The sequence below is a fragment of the Lontra canadensis genome, unplaced genomic scaffold (genome assembly GCF_010015895.1).
Source record: "Lontra canadensis isolate GAN:19392208 unplaced genomic scaffold, GSC_riverotter_1.0 scaffold82, whole genome shotgun sequence".
NCBI lineage: Eukaryota > Metazoa > Chordata > Mammalia > Carnivora > Mustelidae > Lontra > Lontra canadensis.
In genome coordinates, this window is record NW_022631076.1 from 3940069 (window position 1) to 3961236 (window position 21168).

Below are 21168 nucleotides of genomic sequence, written 5' to 3' on the forward strand. Positions count from 1 at the left end.
CACTGGGTGTGGAGATTACTTAAAAATAAACTATTAAAGAAAGAATGTAGGCTTTGACTACTGCCTGCCAATAAATTTTTATATTTATTATAGTAATTCCCTGATTTGCCTCTTCCCTTCTCAGCCTTATTCTGCTTTATGTCTCCTTGAGTTGATGCCATTTGAGAAATGTCACCTCAAAAGTGTCACATTTCAATATTCATGTTTCTTGCCAAAGGACTTTGGTTAATTTTTTACATATTCCCCAGTCACTTAATTTATAACATTGAGTTTGGTTGAATTTGTAGAGCCAATGAAGGTCCTATGAGGACATTACAAAAATTAAATAAGCCCAAATTTAACTGAATCTAGTAATAATAATATATAGCTACCTCTATGTTGTGTATGTTGTGTCGTGGGTCACTGAATGTGTTACTGTCCCCAGAATCTCTGGGCTAGAATATCCTTAAGCAGCCGGTTTGCTGCAGTGCAGTTTGTAGTTAGGATATTTTGGACAAACTGTAACATTTGGATGACTACTTTGTAGTGTTAGAATATTTATCCTGTAATAAATAGTTTTCACAATCTCAGCACAAAGAACATTTGCCTTTAGGAAAGGAAGACAATTCCGGAATGCAAATAGGGCTGATTAACCAGCTTTCATTTGACTTTAGACTTGTGATCACCTCCAACCCAAACCCAATAACAATAGGCCAGGTTTAACAGCCAGCTGTGGAGTATCATTTCTATTTCTTAGAAATCCTGCGAAGTCTGTACTCAATGTGAATTCATCTCAGAATTGTGGCTTACAGTCACTTGACTGTTTACTCAACAAATGCTTGAGTACTTACCATGTACCAGTCAGAGCTAGAGGCTGGGTATCTGTTTGTGAATGGACCAGGTGTAGTGTCTTTGTGGAAATTGCAATGTAGGATATCTGGGTTCCATGGTACTCCAGGAACTTCTCCTACTTCTTTTCATTCATTCTCCTAGGGAAGCAAACAACCATACTGAAGGTAGGGGAAAGTACCTTAGAATAAAGCTGACTGACTTAGATACTGGTAAGCATTTTTGAGAAGAAATAGCTTAGCATTTATCTTTTTTGTGTGTTTTTGTTGTTTTTGTCGGTTTTTTTGGCCTTTATTTTGATATTGACCCATAATGGTGGGCTGTCTCTAGGTGCTCTGTGACAAAGTAAGTGGATCGGATGCCCGTGGTTCATGACCATGCAGGAGCCTTCCAGAATATTCTAGTTCAGTAATTTCCTGGAGTGGGGCTTATTGGAACTTCAGGGAGGTGGAGGTGGAGGTAGGTGGGAATGGATGGAAGGACACTGTGCAGGAGTTTTTTAAAAGGGATGTTGTATCTGTAAAACAAATAAACAAATTAAACTATAAGGAGCAAAACTTGGCAATACCTTCTTATTTTAGGGTAATACCAAGAATACTTTTAAGGCTGTGATGAATGTTTCCTCAGGTAGGGGGTGTGTATCAGAGTGAGAGGAGGGGTAACTCTAGATTTCTGCCTTAGTAGGAGAAAGATAGGAGTTCAGAAAGAAAATGAAAATTAAAAATGAACACCCACACAGAAGTTGATAAATATTGCCCTGGTAGTGGGTGGCCCCTGGAGAAGGATTCATTTTCTACTCACTTGAACAAGGCACTGCTCCAGTAAATAGCCATTAGTGGTATGAGGTCTGGTAATGAACACATTACTTAAAACCTTCACCATCTGTCCCACTTAAATCAGGAATGCAGTGAGAGTGAATTCCGTAAACACAGTGATAAGCCAGCAAAACCGCCCAATAAGAGCGTTTTAATACGGCATATGTTCCTTTTGCTAGCAGTGCAATTCTTTTGCTTCATATTTGTTTTCCAGTGTCATTGATTTAGCTCTATTAGAATTTTAGAGCTCAGAGGTGCTTTTGAGACCACCTAGTTTCCTCATCACCATTTTATAAATGAGGATAGTGGGAACCAGGAACGATTCCACTGTCCTCCAGTTACCGGTTCAACATGCTTTCCATGATGCCCCCATCTTCTCTGGCGTCAGATAAAAATGATATACTTGGTTCCTAAATCATTTAGATGTTAACATACGGCAATTATTTAAAGTGGTGTCTACTCCACTTTGATCGGTAGGGGGAGGGAGCGCTTGAGCTCCCCAGAGGGGCAGTTTTGGGAAGAGTGTTTTGCCCACTGGGTGGTGCTGTGAACTCCTTTCCTTTTCCACAAGACGCTGTCCCTGAGAACAAGTGCCAGCACGCACTGTGTGATTGTCCATGTTGTCAGAGAGGAAGCATTAAGAGTCCAGGCTCCGTGCTGGAACCTTGGCCAGAGTCGAATGTTTACTTGTCCAGTTGTCCAGTCTGTTTGAACCCTGGTTATGAAGATCCACTCATGGATAGTAAGTCCATTAGGAGGGATGTTAAACACCATTTTCCTCCCTACAAAGTCAAAATATATTACCAGTGATGTATTTCTTGGATGATCCAAGTATCATAATAAGCTTACAAGGCATACCCATGATCCCTCAAAAGTAAATTGAACACAGCTAGAGAACACAAGTTAGATTCCTATATGTGACAAGAATGCTAGAGAAAAAAATTGAAAGAATTTAATATAAACTTTAAAAATGATAGCACGTAAGACAGGAAGTGTTTGGCACCTTCAAATTATTATAAATCGAGGTCTTAATATGTACAAGAGAAGCATGTGGGGCTTTCACATATAGTATCTCCAACCATCCCAACCCTTTCAATATAGGTAGCATTATCCCTATTTTAGGGATGTTCGAAAAGTCATGACTTTAAAAGACCATGACTTAAAAACATATAGAATGAATACATGTCAGATATTTTACTCAACTCACTCATTAATAAGGGAAGCAGTAAGATGGTAAAACTGGTTTAAATAGAAGATTTGGAGAAACTGGCTATGTATAGGCATTTTGAAAAAAGAAATATAGGATCAGATTACTAGATTAGATACAAAACTGGTTAATATTTTTGAAGGCAATCAAACCGTAACCTGTGGGATTATCTTTTCTACCAGGCAGAAATCTACAAATGAACATACAACTTCACAGAGTCAGGGCTCTAATCAAATCGTAAACAATAAAGTCAAACACAGACGTTCTGCATGAGGATTGGTTATTCAACAGTGACCCAGTAGGACATTAAATTCATAGATGATTTTGATTTCCAAGTTTTGGCTAATTTTTCTTAACAAACATAAGGCCCAGAGAGGTTAAAGCCTTGGCAAAAATTATTACAGTCCCAGTTTCAAAACTAGGTCGGTCCATGTCCAAAGAGATTCCCATATTTTCGCTCTATAACACCACATTTCGTAATTTACCCGCATAAATACTGCAGCAGGAGTGGTTTTAAACGGCATTGTAAACAGTGTCAAAACATCTCTTGCCATCAAATATTAAAAACAACAACAACAACAACCACCCACAATCATCCCAACTTGATTTTTCATGGATTACTATTTTTCTTTTGACTGGAAAGAATTTGGTTTAATAATGATATTCAGGTATTTTTTAGGTTTTCTCTTTCCGTGTCAAAAAATCTATTCTAACTAGGAAGTGACTTTATTACCAGTGGCCTTGCTCCTTCACTAAAAATTCATTTGCTACTTTTCTACTTTCTGGCAGATGCCATGTGAGCAGGTAGGGGAATAGTGTCCTTGGATACCAGCGACTTGGTCTATGTGGAGGAAGCAGGTGGGAAGGAGGGAGAGCGGATGCCTAGAGAGATGAACTGCCAGTTTGGATCTGGGTGGGGTGGAGAGAGGCGGAGTTTGACTGAGCAAGTTATACTTCCGTTGTTGGCTGGATGAGGAGCAAAACCTCTCCAGGCAAGTGAGGGGAGTGAGGACAGCTCGTCTTGACCTGTCACTGAGCTACTTGGAAACCACACAAGAGGATGCTGGCTGGGTCTCCCTGGGGTGGATGGTAACAGTGCCATCTGAAATGAGCTCTTTAGCTTAAAAATATTTTCTAATATTATAAGAAGTGCTTTTTGACAACAGTTTGCAAGAGTGACTTAGCAAACACATGCACACATGCACATAAATAAATAAAATTGTATTTTATTTCCTTCTAGGAAAAGAAAACACTGCTAGAAAAAAAACTGTCTTTGGAAAACAAGCTGCTGCAACTGAAATCCAATGCTACGTATGCTAAAAGGTTTGCAAATCTCCCTCCTTACGAAAGCGGTTCCTGACACCTTTCCTCTCTGCTGTCTACTGGCCAGTGGACAGCAGGCTAGTACACTCCAAGGAGACAGGAGGGCTGAAAGGCAGGACAAAGGGAGATTTCTTAATATGAACAGCCACATGCCTCCCCTCCCTCCCACTGGGCAGAGTTCCCTGGAGGTACTGGGAAACTAGGGCAAGGTCAACCCTCCTGAAGAATGAATGAGCCTGTCCCTTTACTGTTGACGGGGGTGTTGAAGAGGATGCTTCATTCCCTCCTAATGCTTCTGATTTTGTTAAAGGGTCTCAGCTGTAGCCTGCAGCAAAGTGGCTAGCCCTCAAGCAGAACTGTCAGACCCTTTCACAGTGCTCCCCAACTTTGCAGAGTATGAAGGAACTACTCTGAATGCATTCTTAGTTCTTTGGACTTATTTCCGAATACTCATAATTTACAAGCTGTTACAGTCCCAAGTACGGGCGTGGACCATGGGTACCACCCAAGTGTTGGATTACTTCACGGCACTTAGAAAAATTCTGTGGAACATCATGTAATGCTCATCACATATAAAATTTCCTCACTCCCCCGCCTTCCCTTCCCTTCTCATTCTGAACCTGGCACTGTGGCGATAGGTCCTGATATAATGTTCAAAGTCAAGCCCATTTTGAGGTCTTATTGTATCCATCTGGAACTATTGCTTCCTAGGATATCAAGCACTCTGATGAGCCTCAGAAATTACAAATTCTTATTCTCACTTATTCAATCATATATACTCAAATATCCCTCTCTCTTGGTCTTTGATTTTTTTTTTCCTGTTTCTCTTTCCTTTACAATGATCTCTCTTTCTCTTCTCATCTCTCAAAAGCTTCAGCCTTCTGTCTGGGTCATGTTCATGTAGTGGACCACATATGCCAAAGTCCAGACCTGGGCTGACCCCAACAATTGCATTTCCATATTCAGAACATGCTGGAATACCACTGATGTTCATTTACCCATATTCTTCCTTGTGAACAAACATATAGCCCCAGGAGGTGGCTTTCTAAGAGGGCATCTCTGTAGAAGATGAAGGAAGTACTGTGGATGACATCCATAGGTCTTCAGAATCACTTGCATATACTCCTAACTTAACTCTAAGTAAATCTGTGGATAATGTTGTGTTTTCTTTTTTTCTTTCTGAAAAACATCCTGTCCATGCAGCAGAACTACTGGCTGGTACGATATGCTTTCCATCAAAAGCCCAGACAATCTGAGTCTGATTTTTTTTCTTTAAAAGTGATTTTTATTGATAATAGGGTTTTTGTCCATCTTTGAGCCAAAAACGTAACCATTTTAAAAACCAAACTGAACTATTCTTTCTGTTCTATTATATATGAGCAGTTGTTATAGGGAATTCTCAGAAAGCTCTTAGGGAGGATTTAGAAATGTCTTAAGGGAAATGGATGTTTTGTGTTTCTAGAAAGGTGTTTGAACATCCAGGCTTATGTAATTTTCATAGATTGTAGGCATCACAAATAGTATCTTACTTATTATTTGTCTGTGTGTAGAGGTATTCACTTTGTGAGGTGACAAGCAAATGGAATCAGTAGGAGTCAGGCTCTTTTGGTTAAAGCAATAGAGAGTTGGTTAAGCTACCACAAATAAGAAGATTCCTGGGTAGATGAAGATTGAACAGATACGGCCATAAAGAAGATGCATCTCGTGGGAAGGCAGGAGGACCACCCTTCAGCACCTAATGGGTTTTTAAAAACCACACAATTTTTTTGTTCCTATTCAGTTATGTGTATTTGTACAGTTTCACTCCTCCTTGTTCCTTGTTTTTCCTGTGTGATTTATTAACTTTTCTCGGTGGTTTTCTCCAGCTGGCTTATATTCTTCATTTTCCTTTCCAATTGCAGAGGAAAGAGTCTGTAGGCCTAATACTACTTCCTGTATTGGGCAGTTGGTTCGTGTTCGCCAGACTCCTACATCCTCATCAAACCAACGGCCTTTTGGCAGGCACCAATGCCCGGTCCTACAAGTGGACTTCCCTTACCCCCAAAATAGCCTGGAGCTGTTCCTCTGAGCAGGGGGTTCTGGGTGACTAAATTTCCGTTGGGCAAGATGGCGGGTTTGAAAGGTGCCATGACTCTGCCATTTTGATGAAAAGATTTAATATGTTCTAACCTGGCATTTCTAATATTAAAAAGCATCTCTAAAAATGACAACTTTTAAGTGTTCTATAATTCAGGAGAAAATGACAGTTTTTTTGCATATGGATATGAATATATAATTATATTATGCTAATCTCCACAATTACTTTTAATGAGAGTTAAGATACTTGGCAGAAGCATCTCATGAAAAACGAGGTTGACTCTGTATTTGTACTACCGTCGCTACTAACCAACACATGTATTGTGCCTTGCTGTTTATGGAGTAACCCCAGGCACCTTATTGAATTTAATCCTTTCATCCTTTCCTCCTTTTCGGGGAGGAAACTGAGCTTCTAGATGGTGAAGCGATTATACAGCCTTTCAGAAGTTGTAAGAGCTGGGAGTTTGGGCTCCAGAAATCTCACAGCAGTCTGTGCTCATTTGCTATAAAAGAGATTTGACCTTCTTTGATTTCTGGAGACCTCCGGAGCCTTTCCTCAGACTGGTTTCCTAATTCCCCTGTGTGTCTATGAGCAGAAGGCAGTTTCCCAGCTTGTCTCTCTGTCCTGTGACATCATGGACAAACACAAAAGTCCATTTTAGAGTTATTCTTTTGGAGAAACACAGGAGCTGTCCCTCAGAAAAATCCTTTAAAAAAGGATAGCCTGATGCCAGAAAACAATGAAGTCAAAGCCATTAGAACAGCGCAGAGCAGAGGGTGAGGTATGGTGTGTGTGAATAATGCTGCACTCTGATGGCGTAAGTTAACCAAAGATAGATTGTTAGAGTATCCTGATGAATGGATAGAGAGAGAACCCTCCCTTAATTCAATTTCCTTTGACTAAGTGTTTGGCAGACATTGGTCATCAGAGTGATTGAGGGTAGGTTTCTTGCCAAGTACTTATGCTACAATCATCCCATGTTACTAAAGGCTAAGTTATTTGTTTTCCCATGTCTGCAAGTTAAAGATAGGATAGACTTTCTCTCTTGAACGTTAAGGAATCTCAGAGGAAGAATATCAGAAATGGTGCTCTGTGTCCTCTCCCTCAGTGCCGAATGGAGAGAGGATCCTCGATGCCCTTCTTCCGAATAGGGCCAAGATTTTCCTCTCTTGTTGATGGGGCTTTACTTGTTTGCTCTCTTTGGCATTCCCAGACTACAGACGTTTTCAGCTCCAAGTCTGGGGTACATGAGGCAAAAAGAAAACTCAGGGAACTCACCATTGTGTTGTGCCTTGGGTTCCAAGGTCCTGAACTGGTCTGCCTTCTCTCCACCTGTCAGAGCCTTCTTGTGTTTGTTTGCATATAATGTCTAGGTTTTTTGATTGTACTCAATGCGAAGGATAGGAAAAGCACGGCTATGTCTTCCCAAAGTATAAGATTTTCAATTCTCTTCTGATTTCAGCATGTACTGTGTATTTATATGGAGACATTGGGAGGCAGAGCATGAATTAGACATCTGTTAGAAGGGCTCCATGCCCTTTTCTAGACCTGACCTTTGTAATGTTTTCTTCCTGCTGGTTTTGCTTTAGTACCTCTTTATTAAGACAGAGTTGCTTTAACAGAAAGATAAAGAGCAGAGACGAAGGGAGCTCAAGAGGTGATTTATTTCAGGATAGTCTCACATTTAAAGACCTTAAATGGGTGACTAGGTTCGTATTTACTGAACAATCCTAGGAGAGAACCTCTGTAACGTCTGTTAGTCCGCATTCTAGTGTACTAATACAGATAAGTCTGACAGCCGTGTTTTCAAGAGTGCTTCTAGAAATTATTTTCTTCCATCTTGAGACCTATTTCAGATTTCTGTTTTTCTACAGTGACTTCCGTGGTCATAACGTCACAGACTATGCGGGGAAATCTCTAGAGCTCTGTATTTTGAGGAGCATAACATCTACCCACCCCATCTTTTCTTCTTTTTTTTTAAAGATTTTCTTTATTTATTTGACCGAGAGAGACACAGCAAGAGAGGGCTCACAAGCAGGGGGAGTGGCAAAGTGAGAAGCAGGCTTCTTGCTGAGCAGGGAACCCGATGAGGGGCTCGATCCCAGGACCCTGAGATCATGACCTGAGCTGAGCAGAAGGCAGAGGTTTAAGGACTGAGCCGCCCAGGCACCCCCAATCCATCTTTCTAAAGCCACCTTTTTATCCCCTCTGGTCTGAGTTGTGGGTCATCATAGGACACAAGAAGACCATTAGGAATATTCATCTTTAACATTTTTATAAATTAAAACAATTTCATTTTCTTATGGGCTCGTGAACAGTCTATGAGTATTCAAAGCCAGCTTGCCTCTGCAAGGCATCCTGAGTTCTTTTTCCTTACCTCCCAGAGCAGTCCTGAGTGTGGCTGCCCCCTCCCTACTGCTCTCCTGCTACTTTCTCTCCTCCCTGGGGCAGTCTCAGCACCAGCAGCTGTGGGCACAATTCTCTTTGCTTTCTCTGCTGTTCTGATCTGTATGTCCTCAACTCATCTTGTGTATGTGTGCGGGATCTCTAGTCCCTTTCTAATTTTCCTACGGGGGTATCTGTCGTATCAATCAGTAGATGTATCCTTAGATACTCTGGGCACAATGCCTTTATTAATCATGTGAGCTACCGATGTTCTGAGGCTATCCAGTTCCCTCTTATTTGATGACTCCAGTCTTTCCCTTTGTGTTTAATACTGTTTTGAGTTCGATGTTAAAAAATCTTCACCTATTGCACATTTGTGAGGATGTTCTTTTACATTATTTTCTGAAAGTCTGTTGGGCCCCAGCTTTATTTACAATCTACATGGAATTTATTTCTCTTATGAGGTGAGTGTAGGATTAATTTTCATATTCTTTCTTTTAGATGAATGTAGAGTCGTCTCAGTACCATTTGTTGAAAGGGTCATCCTTTTTTATAACATTCTGCAGAATTGTCTTTGATACAAATCAAGTCTGTTGGCCTATCCTTGTGATATATATGCATATGTACAATCAAAGTGGTACAGATAGAGCATAATTCATTTAGTTCTTTTTTTTTTAAGATTTTATTTATTTATTTGACAGAGAGAGATCACAAGTAGGCAGAGAGGCAGGCAGAGAGAGAGGAAGGGAAGCAGGCTCCCTGCTGAGCAGAGAGCCCGACGCGGGACTCGATCCCAGGACCCTGAGATCATGACCTGAGCCGAAGGCAGCGGCTTAACCCACTGAGCCACCCAGGCGCCCCGTTTAGTTAGTTCTATTTGATGACCATTTAGAGTGTTCTAATTTTTATGCTATGAACAATAATGAACTACATTTTACTTATATTCTGTGTAACTGCACGGTATTTTTATAGTATGACTTATTTCATTCCATAGGGTAAGTAAATAATAATGGTTATCATTATACAATATATGTAGTTGTACAAGAATTTCTATGGTTTCGTAGAGATTAATTTTTTTCTATAGTAAAACAAACCATTTTTAAAGCTCTGTCATGCAAAGCCAAAAGAGGGGAAAAAATTTAAAGACCTTCTTAAATATTGCAAGTTACCTGCAAATTACTTGGCTTTGAGAGAGAATATTACCTATGTTATTGAGCCAACTTTAGTGGTTCGGTGCTGGGCTACACAAAGGACGGGCTACCATATTCACTGGCAACATCCGGGTGCCTATTGGAAATGCAGAATCTTAAGCCCCATCCCAGCCTCCTGGATCAGCTGTGCCTTTTAACAAGATCCCTCATGATTTCATAAGACCCTCCAATGCATATTAAGTTTGAGATGCAGTGTTTCAGTACATGATGTGAAACAAAATGAGACTCTCTTTTCTTTCGAATGAGAACATGTTCTGTAATGTCACATGAGTAGCCACGGCCTTTGCAATATTTGCAGAGACTATAAAAATCAGAATTGCGATTGCATTGGACGTTGCCTACTGATTCTAAAACCTTAATAGCTAAAGAAATATTAACACATTGTTCTGTAAAAAAGCTTATTTTCCAAAAGCATATTCTCTTACCTCCTTAAGCCCACAGTATATCCCTGTAAAGTAATACAGGTAGAATTGTTCTATCTTTTACATTGAGGCTGAGGAAGCTTGTGTGAATCCAGTCACAATGTTCCCAAGTTTGGGGAGCTTGCCACAATGCATGCCACCTCAGTACTCCAGTAGTATTGGCAAGAAGAAAATCTTGGCCAATCAAAAGCTGTATAATCAATTCCAGTTACCTAAAAGGAGTTCTGGGAAAGTACGAATAATCTAAATTCAAACTTCATCTATCTTTTTTCACCGTGGTCAACGTTAGCTCCAACCATTAGCTGGTTTAATTTATTTTTTTATAAAATAAATTAAAATTTATTTATATTTAAATATTAAATTTATTATTTATAAATTTATTTAATTTAATTAATTTAATTAAATTTAATTTTAATTTCATTTCATTTCTTTTTTTTCTTTTTTTTTATGCCCTGGTTAGAGATAGTAGAATTGCCCAAAGCAGGAAGCCAAAATAATAATAGTGATCATAATCATAAAAGACAAACACAGGCAATCCACAATATACATTAACTCTTTATCATTGAAAATTGTTTTCCCATTATATGTAAAATCTCTGTTCCTAGCCCCCCCTCATCCTGGCCCCACTATCCTTCTGTAATTACCTGGGCATTCTGATGAGTGCTGGGGGTGTGGGTGCTTCTAGGCAAGACTGTTGAGTTCCGTGAGTGCTTCATCTGCTCAGTACAGTTTGACTCAAACCTCTCCTGGAAGGAGGGAAGGCACAGCTGGGCTGGAGGGAGCTTTTGACATGAATGGGTATACTCATTCAAGACCTGTCTGAGCTCATCAAAGGCTGCTCTGTGCCTGTTGATCTTCCGCATCTTTTTTTTTTTTTTTTTAAGATTTTATTTGTTTGACAGAGGGAGACACAGAGAGAGGGAACACAAGCAGGGGGAGTGGGAGGAGAAGCAGGCTTCCTGCTGAGCAGGGAGCCGGATGCAGGGCTCGAGCCCAGGACCCTGGGACCATGACCTGAGCTGAAGGCAGATGCTTCACAACCGAGCCACCCAGGCGCCCTGATCTTCCGTGTCTTGCATGGCACATGGCGCCCCCAGCATCTTTCCCACTTGATGCCCAGTAACAGGGTCCTGTGTGGGTAGAGCCTGGCAGCCTGGATATAATCAAAGGCTCCAGCACATCTTTATGTCTCTTTTTCCTTTTGCATTTCCAGTTGCCACAATCTTCAAATGGAGATTTCCCTTCTCCAGGAGCAGATCTTGCACCTGCAGTTCGTGATTCATTCCCAACATCAGAACCTGCGTGGTGTCATCCAGGAGGTCAGATGAGTCAAGTGTGTTTCTCTGGTAGATGGTGTGTTTACAGGGAGAAGACTGGATACAGGCGGCTTGTCCAGACTTCACGAGCAGTGAGATTTTTCTTCCCACTGACATTTCCTTTTTATTCCTGTGCAACCTGACTCTGTTTTCAATGCCTTCTTCAGTCTATATGCCAACACCTGTAGTGTTCTCAATGAAGATATTTGGAAAATTGTATTTAATTGCTCTTTAGCTGTTTCAGTGATTTTTTTTAAGTGTTCTGAGCCAGAGAATGTACACTGTTCTTTAGAAGATTTTGGAGATTAGAAGATTCAGCCCTTTCTGAGGAAGCAATGATCTGTTTTTATAATCTCACAAACAGTAAATTTACTTAGTAGGTGTGTGGGACAGCACTGTCGCACATTCTGGCCATCCTTCTCTGGGACATCCTGGCAGGTGAAAGAGAGGAGGTCATGGTGGTGGCAGCCGGCTGGACGGTGGGTTGTAAACTCATATGATTTACTTCAAGAAATCTATTGATCTGGTTTGGTCTGTGTCCTTTAGACCTAAAATCAGACCTTCACTAATTTTTTTACTACCGAGTATTTGTTTCCAAAAGGAATCATTTCGAATAATAATGCCTTCTTGATACAAATGTAACATTTGGCTAGGACCTCACCAAAAGGCCGGAGAATTGAGTAATGGCTCTTGGGAGCCAGGAAGGACTTAGGGCGCATCCCACGTTCTTGTTTTACAAAGGAGAAAATGGAGGCTCACAGTAGATTAATGACAGAGCTGGAAATGGCAGAATCAGTCTTAGAATCCACAGGTTTCCTCTCTTTCCACTATCTTCTGGTCATCACTTTACCTCCCCAGTTCGATGTTGCTTTTTAGCAGATGCTTTTCTTCCCCAGCAAAGCAGGCTCACCTCATTATGCTGCGGTTGACCAGATCTCTGCGTTGGGGCACTTCCCCATGCTGGGTGATGGCCTTGCGGGATGGCTCCAGCCTCTGCATCTGCTGTATGAAAGCATTCATTGCATGCTGGAAACATAGAAGGACGGCCAAAGCTGCTTTCCACAGGAGGCATGCCCGCTGAATTTGGTTTAAACAGGTTTTCCAAAGATTACAACGTCTGCTAGGACTGCCTGCATGCTCTCATCCCCAGGGGCCACTTTGCCCTGCTATTTTCTATAACCTACTGAATCCGCCAATGCTTTGGGATTTAATTTTTTTGTTTGATGGATGTGAGTGGACCACAGAAACTTGTGCAGGTTCTGACTTAAGGAACTTCCCTGGTGTCTGACAAGATTTTTCCAATTGTGTTTCCTTAGATGGAAGGATTAAAAAATAACTTAAAAGAACAAGATAAGAGAATTGAAAACCTGAAGGAAAAAGTTAACATCCTTGAAGCCCAGGTAAGGAGGGAATCTGTTGTATATTTCAGTGCGAATGTGAATGTGTGTGAATGGGTGTGTACGTGTGTGTGTGTGCTCAGTGTACCTGTGAGCCTGTGTATGAATGTGTCTTCTGGTGTACCAGGGTGACGCAGTGTATCTGTAGGTGGGCAGGTGTGTGTGTCTGTGTGTGATCGTGCCTGAGTATCTATATATGAGTGCACATGTGTCTGTGTGTGTCTGTGAGTGTCTTTTTGTGAATGTGTGTGCCTGTGCATCTTCTATGCATAAGAAATTATAGATTTGTAGAGAGGTACTCCTAAAAATTATTGAAGTATTAAACATTATTTTATAATATTAAATTATTAATATTAAATAACTTAAATTTCACCCACATTTTCCAGAATGCTTGCTCTCCTGGCGGGGGGGTGCAGGTAAGAACATCTCTCCATGTGGACTTGAATTAGAAGCTGGGTCTAGACCATCTTGGGTGAATTCAGCTCTGGCCAGATAGCTGGGTTTGCTGTCTTACGTCTTTGTTTCCTTCCTGCCCTGACTTGTCCTCTTTCCCCCTCTTTTACCACTCACCCCCAACATCGCTGGCACACTTTGCCTCAGGGCTCAACCCCTTTAAGAAGCCTCTTGTAATTTTCTTATTTTTCGATGTTTTGAAATGTAACATAACACTTCATAATTTACTGTGATAAGATGGACTTTTCTTCCTGCCCACTCCTTCCCCTCTACACTAGGGAAACCCTTTACAGGCTTTCAGCTGTAGACTGAGGCTTGGCAGAGCCCAGCCCCCGCAGGAAGTGCAGCGAAGCCTGCTGAGGCTGCAGGGTCCAAGGACGCCACCGCCCCCTCCCCCTGGGCTCAAGGCTCAGTTCTGGCCCCGCAGCCTCCATCAGAGACTCACCACTGACCCCCTGGACCTCGTCACCTTTCTACTTCATTCTGCAGTATTTTGACTTCCTGCTTGTCTCCCTGCCACGTTGTCCTGTCCTGTGGAATCAGAGATGCTCTGACTGCCCCCAGACACCCCATCATCCTTGGGGGCTTTTCTCACCTGGGATAGACCACGCCCCCAGCACACGGCCACACCTTTTCTCTCACCACCATGTTCTCTCAGCTTTCCCCAAACAGAAGGAACAAATCATCAAAACATAAAGAGGTTGTAAATCGTTTTACATCTTAAATTTTGTAACCATAGCCATGGTGAGCCATTTCTCCCTTCCCAGAGTACCACCGTTGTCTCTCTTCTGGAGGGTGAGCCCTTTGAGCATCCTTAGATGTTCACCTTCTTTCGCTTACACACAGCTGTTTGAGAAAGACAATGCTTGCAACTCTGTGCAGCAGAGATGGGGGAATGATTGGCTCAAAACTCGTGTCCACTCAAGTGCCCGGTAATAGCTGGTCGGTTTACATCGAGGGGCTCAGATGATGGGATTCAGACCACATTAGAGCCTCTTCCTCCCCCAGAAATGTCCCTATGGGGATTTCTTCACTGCTTTTTGTACTTAGTGCCTTTTTTTTGGTTGCAGATGTTACTTGATAAAATATTATTTTCTTATATTATTTTTATGTAACTAATATATATTCATTCATTCTGTACCAATTAGGAGATATGGATAAGCACATATAAAAAGAAAATCATGCAAACTTGTTGTCCGTGGGTAATCACTCCGCACAGTTGTGTCCATCTGTATTTCTGTGGGATTTGATTTGCCTGTTACATACCTATGTGTATGTATTAAAGATTTAGACTATACTGGCATGATATTATGCCCATTTCATTGTATTTTTAAGCTTCACTCATTTGTTCACATCATCAATTTTGTTGTTAATTCTATAAGTACTTACTGAGTGGCTACAGTGACATAGAAGTTGGAACTGGCTAAGGTGGAGAAGTTGCTAAGTTTGGGAAAATAATATTGAACAAAAGAGACATGGACCCCGTACTGTGGAACTGACTGTCTAGAGGGGGAGAGAGATACATAAATGAACATGTAACTAGCAATATTATAGAAGCACTCGGCAGGGAAAGAAGATGATGACAGATAACACCTGGATCGAGGACTTAGTGTGATGGGTGGGAAGAAGCTCTCTAAGGAAATGAATTTTAATCTGAGTTTAGTGAACAGTTGGGTGGTAGGGCTTGTCAGGAAGAGGGACAGAGAGCCATTATGAGTGCTCCTAATCAAGTTGAATGAAATAGCATGGGATGACAATGGAAATGTAGGAAGGCACTAGATCATAAACCGTGCCAAAGAGTTGGGTTTTTTTTTCTATATATAACAATATAACAAGAAGTCTTTGCTTGCCAATCAGATTAGATTTATGTTATCTCTTAAAATAGCCACTGTATTGATATTCAGTAATTTAATGAACTCAGTCCTTATTATTGGACGTTAGATTGTTTTTCAGTATTGCTTTTGTAAAAAACACTGAATTCATCATATTTATACAAACATCACTGATAATTTGATCACTGATACAAACATCACTGATCATTCCTGAAGATAAATTTTTAGAAGTGGAATTGGTAACTCAAAATATATCCATTTTTCAGATTTTTGGTAATGTGTTCTCTGGCTCTCAGGGTTCTGCTTGATTAGTCATCTCCCTCAGCAGCCACAGCCCCACCTGCAGCTGCCTCTGCAGTCATTTTTTTGCACACTTTCAGTGCTTCAGTCCTGATATTTCTGGTCTGCTCATAGTCTTATATTTTTCCCTCTTCATCACTAAGGGATTGACATACATAGAAATCCTTTGTTATTATTTTAATAAAATTGAAGAAGGGAGAGATGACAAACACGTGTGCTCAGATTCCCTTTCTGGACTGGGAATCTCATTTAAATCTAAGTTTATATATAAATCAGGAAGTTTGGTGTGAGGTAGGGATCTAACTTCATAGTTGTCTCACTTTATTGAGAAGTCTGGCCTTTCTTCATGAATTTGAAGTGCCCGTTATCCTAGACTGAATTTTTATGTTGGAAATCTCTTCCAATGGTGTATCTACCTATTTGGGCTCCAGTGCCCTACTGCTTTACACGTTGCACTTTGGTCGCACATTTTAACTGGAGAGATTGTTATCTGTCTCTGAGCTTTCCCTTCATTATATTCTGGCCAGATATAATTAAGTGCCAGCTGTCATCACTGGATCAAGGTATCATGGTACTGCTGCTTTTAATCCAATTTTATGTCCTTTAGATGTGTCTGTTTATTTATATCATTCCCAAAACAAATGTTACAGTCCTAAATAGGCTGCCAGCTTAACTCAGATTGCCCAGGTGCAATACATTATCTAATTGGTCTTTTGGTTAATAGTTAGACCGGAACAATGTTTTTATTATGTTGTTTTTATTGTGCTCTGTTTCTATATTTCCAAATGTAACAAATAATTGCTGATTAGCCACTCAGTGTTATATGTAAGAAAGCAACAAATTTGTTACCTTCATGGGAACTCCTTGGTTGGCTGCAGACTGGGCAGTGATGTGTAAACACCTCTCAATACTGTCTCAGATTCTCTGTACATAGCTTGATTCAAGCGTCTAGGTTTTTTTTAATGCTTTCTTTTATAAAAGAGTCTTCAAACAAAGGAGTATTTTATGAATCTTTATATTCTCAAAATTTCTTATCTTCAGTAGATTAATCTTTTCCTTCACAGCAAGGAGTTTGACAGTGACCCTTTCAGATTTAAGAAGTTCAAGCCGCATTAATTTAATTGATTCGTGAAATAGTTTTATGTGTTTAGGATATTCCAGGAAATGTTTCAAGTGCTGGGCATATAGGTAATGCACAGAACAGACTGTCCCTGATCTCCTCTAGCTTGTCCTTTAATTGAAGATACAGACAATAAACATAAGTAAATAAACAACTTAATTAGGGAGGGACAAGGGCTCTGAAAAGTATAGAATGTGACAATGTGATAGTTATAGAGTAATGGTAGTCAGCAAGGGCATCTCTGAACCTGTGATATTTGACCAGGTACTTGAACTTAGTTCAGTACTTGAACTTAGGTTAACAAGGTTAACCTACTTCTGGTCTGGTCCTAATCAGTGCTTTATTATGAAGTTCTTAAATGATTTATGCAGGGGTATACTATCTTGCACTGCAGATTTAAGACCACTGCCTATTTTGGAATCTATTAAATCACAGGCTAAATTGATTCCATTTATGGTAAATGGTTACCCAAGATTGAATGACCCATTTAAACACATCACCTGTGTTTCTAAACCACACAGACAGCACCATCCATACCCAAAAACATTCATCTCTTTTTTAGGCATGCTACATGCTTCATTTTATTTAATCCTCAAAACTATACTGGGAGAAAGTTATTACTTATTGCATTTTGTAAGTGATTAAATTGAGTTCCAAAGAAGTTAAGAAACTTGTTCAAAATTACTTATTTGAATCTTACTGTCTTGAAAGCACATGCTCCCTTCCCCCCCATCGACAACACAAAATCTATTTATTGGAGTGATTAAATAAGTGTGTGTTGGGGGGGTAAGTGTGTATGTGCATGTGCATAAAAATATGTGTGAAATAAGTGTGTGTATACGATATGTATTTAGAAATGAAGAGTTGTTAAATTTGTCTATTTATATTTATTTTTGTTATTTCATAGTCACTAAATTACAGTGTTTTCCACTTTCCAATTTCTTGAGTCATGGTAACAAATAGTTTTTTTCCTGTGGCTCTTTTTATCCTAGCAGGTTTTTTTCCCTCTCCAGAAGGGAGATACATTCACTCAAATAACAATATCCTTTAAAACAACAATAGCAAAAACAACTTTAAGGCTTTTAAAACTTCTAAAAAATATCACTGGAACATTTCTGCCTAACTCTACCAAAATTATTTACTTTCTTTTCTATTTTTGCCATATCTTTATCGCCTTCATTTTCATCTCTAACTTTCCCTCTCACATCTCATGCATTTCTAGCTTCCTCACTAATGATCTGCTGATATGGAAATGCATCTTCAGAAATTCCTCCATTTTCTGAACATTGAAGATTATCTTGTTTTATATATTCACTGTGATCCCTAAAATTAAATTTAACAAGAATGTGTTGACAGAAAGGGTACAAAAATTAGGTTCTTTTGGAAAACCACATCAAGAAAATATCCTTGGATACAGTCATCATAATGGCAGACATATTCTGGTCCGTGATTTGTAGTTTTGTAAAGAAATGATGTAATAAAACTCGCAGATATGGCTGGTTTTTTTTTTTAAGATTTTATTTACTTATTTGACAGAGAGAGATCACAAGTAGGCAGAGAGGCAGGCGGGGGAGGGGAGCAGACTCCCCACTGAGCAGACAGCCCAATGTGGGGTTCGATCCCAGGACCCCAAGATCATGACCCGAGCCGAAGGCAGAGGCTTAACCCACTGAGACACTCAGGCGCCCCAGATATGGCTGTTCTAATTAAAGGAAATGCTATGAACACCCATGAGTCAAAAATAAATACCTAAATCTAGCAGCTGAAATAAATCAGCAAGGAAGTTGAGATAAATGAACATAAAGACAGTCTAACATGATCCCTCTTATGCTTCTGTATTATTTGATACTCAGCAACTTGAGAAGTTTATTTTGGAAAAAGTCTCAATAGCCTTTAAATAATTGTCCAGCCTGGATTATTTTTTATTCCTGTATTCATTGTCATCATGCTGTTGTGATTCCTATCCCTTCCGAACCTGTAGAGTACTGTACAGAGAGGAGTTTTTCTCAGCAATGTCCTTGGCCTGTGAACGTGCCTACACTTGGTAGGAGTGTGTATGAGCTTGATCTGCACTGTACAAGGAACATCTTCATCATCAATTTATGAAATCTGAAGTACATTTCCTATGTGAGACTTAAGTGCTTAACTCTTGAAACATCGCAGTGAAATGATCATTGTGTGTCAAGATTTTTGCTCCATTTTCGAGTTATTCTGCAGTACAAATGCTGAGGGATAAGAAGGGGCAAAATCCACATCTTGTCTCTGCTTTCCTTACTCCAGTCGCCCTTCATCTTAGCGGTGCATTAGAATCACCGGCAGAGTCTTGGACACTTTTTTTGTTAAGGTTTTATTTATTTCATTTTAGAGAAAAGAGGGTGTGGGGGGGAGGGGCAGAGGTGTCAAGCAGATTCTCAGCTGAGCGGAGAGCCAGAAGCAGGGCTCGATCCCACAATCCTGCGATCGTGACCTGAGCTGAAACCAAGAGTCTGATGCTTAACTGACAGCTGCCCAGGCGCCTCATGAGTTTTGAATACTCTTGAACCCAGACTACAACCAAGTTAAATAGATTCTCTGGGGTGAAACTCTAACATGAGTAGATTTTAAATCTCCCCATAGAGGGATGCCTGGGTGGCTTAGACCTTTAAGCGTCTGCCTTCAGCTTACATCATGATCCCAGGGTTCTAGGATTAAGTCCCACATCAGGCTTCCTGCTCAGCAGGAAGCCTGCTTCTCCCTCCCCCTCTGCTGTTCCCCCTGCTTGCGCTCTCTCCCTCTCTCTCTCTGACAAATAAATAGATAAAATCTTAAAATACAAACAAACAAACAAAAAACAGAAGTTTTGGGCTCCTGGTGGCTCAGTGGGTTAAAGCCTCTGCCTTCAGCTCAGATCATGATCTCAAGGTTCTGGATGGAGCCCCGCATTCGCATTCAGGCTCTCTGCTCAGCAGGGAGCCTGCTTCTCCCTCTCCCTCTCTGCCTGCCTCTCTGCTTTCTTGTGATCTTTGTCTGTCAAATAAATAAATAAAATCTTAAAAAAAAAAAAAAAGCTTTAAGTCTCCCCACATAATTCCAGTATACAACCAACACTGAAAACGAGTACTTTAGTCCAATGGCTCTCAAACTTGAGCAGATGTCAGAACCTTCTGGTGAGCTTCTAAAAACCCATCCCTTGACCACCTTGGGTTTCTCAGTAGATCTCGCTGGAGACTGAGGATCGGTAATTCTAGCCGATTCCCGGGTGATACTGATACTGTTGATATCCCAAGATCACACTTGAAGAACTGTTGCCTTAGTCTTTTCTCCTTTTCCACCTAGGCCATTTCACTTTGTCATCACGGTCCGGGTGAAATCTCCTTGTGTATGAAAATGTGACAAATGATTCTTGTCACACTGATTTCTGTTATACCTTCTATTTAGTAATTAATTACCTAATGCCTATGGCCTCTCCTGAACTGCCTTTATTTATTCACATTTTTTATGTCCACGTGTTTGTTTTATCACCCCCACTCTACCATGCGTCCTGTGTACTGGAGGGAGAGATGCACGTTTTCTTGTGCTTCTTCCCACTCACTCTTCTCCTGGCTTGGTGCCATAGACATGGCAGAGATGGATGGATAGATGGACAGTGGCAGTAGACTAATCGTTGATTAATTTCCTGACAGTTTATTTTTTTTTCTGTTTCATATTTATTAGATCTGAAATCCCTCTGGAAATCATTGAATCTCTATTCCTCCTGAGGCTCACCATTTACTTATTTGTAATATAAGGAGGCTGAGCTAATTCCTCTGGTTATAGAAAAATAACATCTTGCGGGGAAGAGAGCATGGGATTTGGAGGCAGGCCTGCATAAAGCCTGCACATTTCTACAGAATGGGTTATCAGAAACAAGTTAACCTGAACAATTTTGAGATTTGACGCCCTTATTTAATATGCTGAAGAGTAAAAGTTATCAAGGAAAAGTTGTATGGAAAGCACCTGGTAAAGGTCTTGACATTTGCTTGGCACTCATAATTGTTTCCATCAAAATGCATTTTGGTGTTGGCTTACTTCAAATCATCTGGTGGACTTTTAGGAAGTACCTTTTAAAATTCAATTATACGACAGTTTTACTCCTTAGTTTCCTACTAGGGATCGGAGCTGGTGTGTTACTGTTCTTTTTGAAGCCTTAGCTCTACCTGTTAGCTTCCCACCCAGATACCTTCCAGCCCTAGCCCCTGCTACCCTGGTGTATCATTTAAACACTTCTGACCTGCAGTGTGGCCCACTGACAACCCTACCTTGGGCATGACCCTTTGCTGTTTTAAGTCTCATGTTCCTGATCTGTGAAATGAATGTGTTTGGTGTGGCCATGCTATAGGGGTAGCATTGGCTCTGGACTGGAAGGACCCAACTCTGAACCTGAGTTCTGCCATGAACAAGATGTGGGACACTTAAGCTCTTTGGATCTCAGTTTTTAGCTATAAAAATTGTACTTGGACTAGA

General features: G+C 40.5%; 1 protein-coding gene across 1 annotated transcript in view; it reads left to right on the plus strand.

Moving 5' to 3' along the window:
* Positions 1–21168, plus strand: part of CCDC68 (coiled-coil domain containing 68) — a 49943-nt gene that overhangs the window by 24056 nt on the left and 4719 nt on the right. The window contains exons 7-9 of the mRNA XM_032882449.1: positions 4091–4173; positions 11482–11587; positions 12901–12984. Coding sequence (XP_032738340.1) covers positions 4091–4173; positions 11482–11587; positions 12901–12984 — 273 coding nt within the window. The remainder of the gene's footprint in view (positions 1–4090; positions 4174–11481; positions 11588–12900; positions 12985–21168) is intronic.